General features: G+C 37.3%; 1 protein-coding gene across 1 annotated transcript; it reads left to right on the top strand.

Moving 5' to 3' along the window:
* Positions 1 to 514: 514 nt before the first annotated feature.
* Positions 515 to 1,864, top strand: LOC143022904 (uncharacterized). The gene is made up of 2 exons (XM_076181303.1): positions 515 to 719; positions 1,134 to 1,864. The coding sequence occupies exons 1-2, from the start codon at positions 515 to 517 to the stop codon at positions 1,862 to 1,864; spliced, it is 936 nt and encodes a 311-aa protein (XP_076037418.1).
* The last annotated feature ends 7,786 nt before the right edge of the window (positions 1,865 to 9,650 follow it).

The raw sequence follows: 9,650 nt of genomic DNA, 5'->3' as shown, positions 1-9,650 counted from the left end.
ATATATATGTACATATACATATGCATATACATATACATATATATGTACATACACATATGCATATACATATACATTTACATATACATATACATATACATATACGTATATGCATATACATATACATATATATATACATATACATATATACATATACATGAAGGTATGCCAGACTTTCGTATATCGTGTTACTTATATATCTGTATATGCAAATAAATAAATACAAAAACATATACATGTATATTTAAATATATATACATGAAGGAATGCCAGTGTTTCGTATTCCCGTTACTTATTTAAGACCCACATCACGTTGCCGAATTTCGAAGAGAGCACGGTACATAATGCACCCTGGCATCATTCTTAATGCAGCGTTAACATTTGTTCCTCTTAAGGGAGATGAATAATGGGAGTAAGCACGCATTACCTCACCAGATGGCAGCACTGTGTGAGGAGTCGTGAAGCTCACTTCCTGCTTTACAGTTTTGTTTCCAAACGTGATAAAACTAATTTTAAAATGCCGCATCATTGCTCTGTTCCACTGTGTTCATCACATAAGGGTGGACACAAGTTTCCATCAGATGAGAAGATGAATATGAAGTGGAGAATAGCGATAAAACGCCTTGAACCAGGTACAAATAAGCCATGGATTCCAAAGAAATATAATGTTGTCTGTGAAAAACATTTTACAGCAGATGACTACATACCTGCTGGTCTTTTTGGTAAGTAACATTCAACTTTGTTGTCATCTATATATCAAGAAAAAAACTGGCACTATTCTTTTTTAACAATTCAGCAAGATAACCCGTTCCTCATGCTGTGTCATCATGTCAAGTGTGTGTAGTAGTAAGAATTTTATTATGGGGAGAGGAGACGTTTATTTAAAAATGAACCAGATATTCAAGATGTTGGTAACGAAGAGGTAGTGTCAGCTGAAAGGGAAAATGAGATTCTACAAAGTGACTCTGATGGAGAGAAATCGGTCCAGGACCACGGTATCCAGTGTGAGATAATAAACTCTATGAATGCTAGATTCTCTATCTTCCGGTTTAAAAATGACAATAAGGCCATTCCGTATTATACAGAATTTAATGACTTTGCACATTTGTCCTTAATATTCTCTGTGCTTGGTCCAGCTGTCAATAATCTTGATGAACTGCACTATGATTTATTATTAGCGGAAGATCAGTTGTTTTTAACTATAATCAAGTTGAGACAGGACAAAGATGATATTGAAGTATCTATTTTGTTCAGAATCAGTCAAACTTATGCGTCAAAAATTGTGAATGTATGGATTAATTTTATGTTCTTCCAATTCCAAGAAATCAATTTTTGGCCAGAAAGAAACACGGTGCAGGACTTAATGCCAGTGAACTTCAAAAAACAATTTCCATCAACAAGAGTAATTTTGGATGCAACAGAGGTGCCGATTCAAAAACCCAGTAATGTTAATTCACAAAGTGCAAAATTTTTTACTTATAAAAATCGCAACACATTGAAGACAATGATCGGTTGCACTCCAGGTGAACTAATTTCTTATGTGAGTGATAGCTACGATGGCAGCGCATCTGACAGACAGATAATCGAAAGATCTTGTTTAATACAAGGACATATGTTTGAATCTGGGGACAGTATTATGGCAGACCGTGGTATTAGAGTACAAGATTTGTTTGCTTTGTTAGATGTTAAGGTGAACACTCCGACCATGCTTCAGAGGAAAAGCCAACTTGAACCGCAAGAAGTGATAACAAATAGGCGAATTGCGTCCAAACGGATACATGTTGAACGAGTTATAGGAATCGGGAAAACATTTAAAATCCTCCAACTTCCTGTACCTGCAACTAAAATTCCAATAGATCTCGAATAATTTATGTGTGTTTTATGTTATCAAACTTCAGACAGTGCAATGTGAGCAATTTGGCTTGAAAAACTATCCTGTTTATGAATTCAAGGTTTTCAATTTGAAAAATACATGTAAAAACGTGTTTTGTTGTATCCAAAAAGATGTTACATTCATTTACAAATACATTGCAATAAATACTCTCAAATGGAATTTATAGAAATTTTCAAGTTTTTTGACCATTGCTGCACAGAATTTTGGATCATATTCTGTTTTCTGCACTAGAATATCACAAGATGTATAGAAAACAAAATAGCAGAATTATTTCTTACAAACATGGTAAAAGTAGTGAGATTGATCCAATTTGAGGTCTTGGGTGAGGAATGGAATATTTTTCCACCACTGATTTTATCTTCTCTTCCATTATATGGACATTTGACCTCAACAATAGCATAATTTTCTATGAGTCCATCAGGTGAAACAGCCAAAAAAGACTTGTTTACAAAAATGTGAAGGCCGGCCTTTTCGACTTTTACTTTCTGTTTTTCAGAGAATAATTGTAAGGCAGTTGATTCATGTCTCTTTCCATGAAGTACAACATCATTTTTAAGTTCTACTGGGTAAATTATGGATTTACACAGTTTTTCAATATCTCTTTTTCATGTCATTTTATAAATTTCTCCAAATTTTGGTGCAGTTATTCTCCATGTACGTTCACCGTGCCACAACTTGGAATCACACTGATATTTTGTTAATTTCTCTACTTTTTGTGCCTCTTCTGTAGTAACCTAAAATTTAAAACAAAATCTCTTTAAATATTAGACTAAACAAACTTAACTAGGAGAGCAGAGATGTAACTTTTTTCAAATTTTAAAAAGAAATGTTATGGTATATACAGTCAAGCCCCTGCCTTTATAACGCCAACATTGGGACCAAGATCATTTTGGAGTTATAACAAATTATTGGCGTTAGGCAAGGTTAGCAGTGTATATGAAATATTTAGAATCCTGCATACCTTATTTTTTCTGTCTACCCAATAGACTAAGAACGGCTCTTTCAAATAAAGATGATCAATTTGTGCATTCTGAATATCAGCTTTGGGGTATAAATAACGTATTGCCAAATCCTTGTTGTTAAGTGAACAGTAATTAATCACTAAATTTCTAACATGATCTTCATATTCCGGTTGCCCCATCAAGTACAGAGGTCTTGGGTCTCCCAGGTAGTTTGTCAGCCTTGATTGGTGAACCTAAAATGCAAAATAGGAATAAGAGTTAAGATTTTGAAACATTCGAAACCTTTTGGACTCCGGAATCAGTAAAAATAAATCGGCTTTATTTTTCTATAGGCAAGAAATTACCTTGATGCACATGTTTAGGTTGGTGAAATGTCTGCAATCTTTCAGTGCAGCTTTTATTTACTAATAGTGATCCTGTTTCAACAAAATGCTTCAGCAATAACAAAACAGCCCTTTCCCTGGTGGACATTCGCAGTTAGAATTCTCAATATCTCCTGATGCTGTTAACTTTAATCTATACTTGTAAGACACCTGAAAGATATGATACAAGAACATCCTGAGTCCAAAAACAGTTAGAAGGCTGATCAAAAAACTGAAATACATGTAAGTATTGATCATGAAAAATGTAGTTTTACAATAGAACCCTATATTTCTCTAAAAATTTTGCTCATCTATAGACAATCCAGTAAGAGTCATATGAAATACATTTTAATTAATTTATTTTAAAAAAAATAAATTTGTTATATTCTCACCTTTTTTTTTCATAGCAGTAGAAACTATACCAATGAAGAAAACACAATTTAATTTTTTTTATATACTAAATGCCAAAATTAGGTTTGATTCTAGAAGTAAGCGACCTTTTTCCAATGCCTTAATATCTTCTGCTAGGTTACTGTCTGTAGCCATTCAATATTTGAAATAGTGATCCATGCCTTCTTGATTCACCCCAGGTACAATATCTTCATATTCTTCTGTTAGTTGTGAATAGCTAGTCACATTTGCCATTTGGGAATTTTGGGTGGTGGTATTATGATTGGATCATCTACAAAATTCATGTTCCTGTCATAAGCTTGTAGCCTGATTTTTTTTTATTACAACTCGGTAATTTCCTATACAACCCGGTGGCTTAAATAATGTAAAAATAGCACTGCAATGTGCTGCCATCTGAAAAAATGAATGCTCCCTACTAGGAACTCGTTAGCAAATGACCCAGACGTAGTTTAGACACTTGAAAGTAGAACCGGGAAATCTTGAAATAGTTGAGTGAACATGAATAGGATACTTTATACAGTGCAATAAAATGGATATCTAAACAATAACAAAGGACTATTGTTACTTGAAATCGTGTTGAAAGTAAAAACGATATCTTACCTTTCTATCAAATTACCTTCCCTCCCTGAGACAAGTGCTTCTCTTGTTGCCAATTCAACTTTTAAACGCTGAACTGTCCAATTTTCATAGGACGCCATTGTGTGTTTACTACGACTGCCGGTGCAGTGGAGCCATCTACAGGGATAAATTGTGATATCGTATTTATGGTTTAAATATTTCATACGGGAAAGTCTGAGAACTTACTTGTTTTTGTTTTCAGACATTTGGTGGTCTGAAGTAAAAGAGAAATCTTGATGGCTTCCGATAAGAACCGTAAAAGTCCCAAGCCGAGGTTTCTTGAGAGAAGCGTCTGGTACCAGTGCTGAAGGTGACGAAAAGCAGTGTCGTTCGGCAGGCACTCTTATGAGTTCATAAAGGCTTCGAAGCCACGGGACAACTTATATTTTAAGCAAATTCTCAAAGTTCCCGATTTATAAACCAAAATTACATCATAGGTTTAATTAAAGAAAGAGGGAGGGGAGTTTAGTTGTATCTTATTAAAGTTACGATTAGTCCTCTTGCTAAGAGGGGTTCTGTGTGCACTGTAAGGTCCCCTAAATCACTCAACAGATTTATGTTATGGGTCACCCCAGGTGCAAAAAAAAAACTTGGGTAGACATGGTGAATTATGGTAGCAACTTGGGAAATCATTAGTTTGTAAATGCCCCTAAACGTTACCGAGAGCCGAAAAACAAGGATTTTCAATTTACATAATAAAAGTTATAAACCATATAAAAAGTATCAAAAGAGCTGCATCTTGTGTTTCTCAAACGTTGTTGTGTTTATACACATTACATATAGTGCCTTTCATGAAATTTAATGTGGACATTTAGCATAAAAATGTCAAAAACGACATAAAATATATCAGTTTAATTAAAAGACCATGCAAAATAATTCTGACCAAGTTCCTTTTGATATCTAACAATGTAGCATTTTGATTACTTTTTCATATTACACACATATAGTCATATTATGTGTATTACAGAATTCAGACAATTCAAATTGTACCAAGCAATTCACATTGTATGCAGTAGAACACAAGTAAAAATGCATTTTTAAAAAATTCCATCTTATGAATCATTCATGTTTTCTCAGGCACATTCAAACAGATTATAGTCTATTGGGGTTCATGCACTGTAATATGTCAGACTGACATTTACAAAATACACAGCATGGGGCAAGATTATGCCTACAGACACATCGTTTTGCTGCACATTTCTGGCAGGAACAGGTGAAGGCAATGTCATCTGGCAGCATGTGAATGTTGATGTCTGGCATTAACAAACCATCCACCTCTATGAAGCTGTATTGTAGTGGACAAAGAGAGGTTCCGTTGAGGCAGTTCATCTGTATGTGTGCAGCATAAAAGCTTCTACGAATATGCTGCAAGGTGGCACGAGAATTTGAGGAAGCTGATCAATCGTTACAGCCTTACTTTGACGATACATCTAGTATCTCAGTTCATCCATTGTTTTGCATGATGATCCTGGCTTCAACACCTGAACCAAGTATGCCTCTGTTTTGTCTCATGAAAACTCCAATGGAAGGATCATTAGGATTTAGTCCAAACCCTTGTAGGAAGCTTAGTGAGTTTGCTTTCAGGGCACCTGCTTTGGTACCGAACTTACTTGTTGTGTCACAGCCTGTGAGGGTATGGACTGCCGGGAGTACATCACACAGGGGCCCAATCTTCTGAGCAAGTGTGTGAAGAGGAATGTACCTTGTAGAGTCGCCGACACCAGCTCTCATCCAAAGCTCAGCTAGCCCATGCTGGCTGAGCATTTACCAGTGATAAAGTGCAATAACAAGTACATATGTATCTGCAGATAAAACACATATCCTCTTGGTTCCAGTTATTGTTGCCTGTACTGCATGGGGGACCAGTCTGACATCAGCCTCCTCAATGGCAATATCAAGTTGTGGTAGATCAACCTCTAGTTCATCACGGGTGAGTTGGCAGTGCTGTGTGCCCAAGTCGTCGGTGCTTTTCATGCCTCTAATTACAACATCTGGCCAGTTGGATTCATGGTGAGTCTTCAGCCATTCAGAAAAAAGTTTCTGGAGTTTGGTTTTGTTTGATGCTGAGGCCCAGAAGGATTCCATTGAGACTGGCAAAGGAAATGATTCATTCAAGGCACTGATCTCTATGCCTCTGCCAGTGGCCCTTCTGGATCTTGCTGAATCCTTTACTGAACCTTCTACATAGCTGTCAAAGACAAAATCAATGCTTTTTGGATTTTTGCAAATGTTGAAGATCATGTTCCAAAGATGCTCACACAGTTCTCCAAAGGATTTCACATTTTTAGTCCTGATGCGTCTCATATATGCCATAACATCAACAATATAGGTTGTTGGAAATGTGTAGTCCCACTGAGAGGGATGTATGTAGTCTTCTGCAGCTAACACCTTCTCAAATTCTATTATGAGTGAACTTTTGGTGGGCTTCGTCATATACCCATCACCATCTATGAGGCTGCTTGTCGGCAGTAGGTCATATCGAGAAACTTCTTTCATGTCACATCCCCTGACCCGAGCTATGTCTAATATCTTCTGTGCATTTCTGTTCTTTTTCTGACTGAACTATCAAACTTACCATGTCATTATGATACCGAAGAAGTTCATCATAGCTAATAGTGAGGCCAAATCGATGAGAGTAGAACTTTTGCAATCCTCATGTATAGCTTGAGCAATCATTATGTGTAGAGGTGTTCTTTACCTACAATGATGGACATTGTAGTAGAGTATCTGGTACATTGCAATCATTCGTCTCCTTATCCTGTGAGATACAGTAGACTGACCATCATCGTCTTCACCATCAACATCATCAGCCATCAGTCCTTCAACTTGTGGGAATTGATTGGGATGAAACTGGAATAAGACTTCGAGGAACTTCAACACTACAGGAGGTATAACAATGCTGTTCCATGACGTCTCCAGGTCGTTTGCATCACAAAATTTGTCTTTCAGGTGGAAATCTTCTGCCATCAATGCTTCCCGAATCATTTTGGCACAAGTAGTAGTGGGATCAATAGATCGTATTGTGTCCGCCATGTCCTCTACTGATGTGGTATCCTTCAAGAACACCATACCAGACTTGTTTGGCTCTCTTGGAAATGAAATCGATAAGTTTCCCTTGTAATGATGACAAAGCAAGATGCGTAGTTCCCTATTACTAAAGGTGCATTGTACTTCACTACCAAGCACATTTGCCATGTCTCTAATGTCACAAAGAGGATACCCAACACCTTTAAGGAGATTAGCATCTACAGAAGTAATAAGTTCATGAAATACCTTCATTTTTGGAGAAATTTCTTATTGGGGGTCACTACATTCTGTGTCTTTCTCATATCTACGGATGTATGACCTGATACAGTTTTTGTGACACAGCAAATCAGCTCCAAATGCGATTCCACCAACCAGAGCTGCCTTGAGGGAGCACGCTAAGCGTGCGGCCTACCAGGGTGGAGTCATATGGGGTCAGGCGACTGCCTCAAATCCAGAAACCAGTACCCCTGCTGACTGGGGTTGGATTCAAAGTGAAGAGGTGTGGAAAATATATTGGACAACTCTTCCATCAATAGCTGCATGCTACCAGGAATTAGCCAAATGCTGTTGCAAGAAAGACTGCCTCAAGAGGTGCAAATGTTTCCGCGCCGGACTTTCTTGTACCGCTCTATGCAGCTGTGTTTGTGACCAGTAATGTTGTAGTGAACCGAGGTCAATTCTCGAACATTTGACAGAAGATTTTGAATAATTTGTGCATTATTGTTTCAGCGTTCATGTTCATGTTTAACTAAGTCAGTTTTTGATTTAGACTCTATAATCATTCAGTCCATTAATTTAGTATATGATATGTCGTTAATAAAATGTGTTTTGATGTAATTTTTGGTTTATTTTATTAATAGTCATGTAAGTGGTGCTAAAATGCTTTCAAGCGTATCATAAATGAGTTCAGCATACCCAAAAACATACCATTTGATACCAAGATCACTAAAATCGGTTGAATAGATACCAATCTATGAGGAATATCGTCATCGTGAGCTCCTGATGGCGGCCATCTTGAAAAATGGCCGCCATCTTGGATTTTTAGGTGGCTAGTCGGACAGATCTGTTTAGTATACCTTATGGAGTCATCAAGCCAATTTTGGTGCTTGTATCATCAAATGCATGATATTTCCACTAGCCGCCCCACTAAAATACTGAGTGAATGTCTTGAAGATCACATGTTCTTGTGTAAACGTCATCTTGGTAAAAAACTGTTGCTCTAAGGAATACTTCTGCTCTGTTGCTTTCTGCAATGCGGAACTTTTCACATACACCTTTGTGCTTGATCTGACCACATAAGACACATGCTGTTGAATAAATGTCTGCAGGATTAGGGGACTCACGTGGTTTTATCTTGGATCGTGTGGAGAACCTTTTGCTCTGGTCACCAGTAGTCTCTACACTGCCAGGCGTATAGCCCTGTGATAGTTTTTTGTCACTAATTCTATCTAAGGTCTTTTTCAATGTGTAGTTTTTTGTAGCAATTATTGTTCATGTGATAAACAAAGTGTGAAGTGTTTCCTTGCAGCAGCCGCTCATGAACAATATCTTGTCTGATATTTGCCGCTTGAAGAATACGCTCTCGGCCATTTTCAGTGCTGGTCACCGCACAGTTTGTGATTTGCTGGCATATAATGCACCTCTGAAAGTCTGTTTCTGACGGTCTTCTCCTCTTTAGTGGAACGCCCTCCATGATGTTAGTTATTTACCCGAAATAGAAAATAATTCAATAACTAACATGCATCTACTCTTCATGTGTCAAAAAATGTGAAAAAGCGATAATGTAATGAACAAAATTGTTGCTTTTTCACTACCTTGCTGAAAAATTAAGAAAGTGTTATTTAAGAGATCTCAAAATATAATCATTCCTATGCACAAAAACATGCGTATTGACATTTAAATCTAACATATTCACAGTAAAATAGTGACGGAAATTTCATACGAGGTAGCCGTTTTTGACGTATACTAAATCGTGATTTCCAGAGTTGCTACCATGATTCAGAATGTCTACCCAAGTTTTTTTTACACCTGAAGTGGTCCCTAACATGAAACTATTAAGTAATTTAGGGGACCTTGTAGTGCACACAGGACCCCTCTTAGCCACTGGACTAGATAGTGTGGTACGCAGTTTCAGGAAAGGTTCCTGAATTGAAATTAAACAAGCCTTGAGGGAAATCGCCGTAACTTAAGGTAAACAATGCAATTCCCTAACAATAATTACCACAGTGATGCTTACTCCCATTGTAGGTGTGCATGGTTCCACGAGAATCCAGCAGTGCCTCATTCTTAGGTCAGGCAGTACCAGTACAGGTTAGGTCACGTTCGGTTGACCTCTTTTTACAGTTTGGTTTTCGGTCCGTGTCCCTCGACGATGATGGC

This window comes from Oratosquilla oratoria, unplaced genomic scaffold, assembly GCF_046742065.1.
Source record: "Oratosquilla oratoria isolate Oo_2021 unplaced genomic scaffold, ASM4674206v1 SCAFFOLD221, whole genome shotgun sequence".
NCBI classification, from domain to species: domain Eukaryota; kingdom Metazoa; phylum Arthropoda; class Malacostraca; order Stomatopoda; family Squillidae; genus Oratosquilla; species Oratosquilla oratoria.
Note: the sequence above shows the minus strand (reverse complement) of the source record. Positions and strands in the feature narration are given on the sequence as shown.

What these genes read in the sequence shown, in the direction of transcription:
- LOC143022904 (XM_076181303.1), top strand. Translation starts at nt 515, where the DNA reads ATGCCGCATCATTGCTCTGTTCCACTGTGTTCATCACATAAGGGTGGA. An exon ending in CATACCTGCTGGTCTTTTTG is followed by an intron (nt 720 to 1,133) that starts GTAAGTAACATT and finishes TGCTTGGTCCAG; the next exon opens with CTGTCAATAATCTTGATGAA.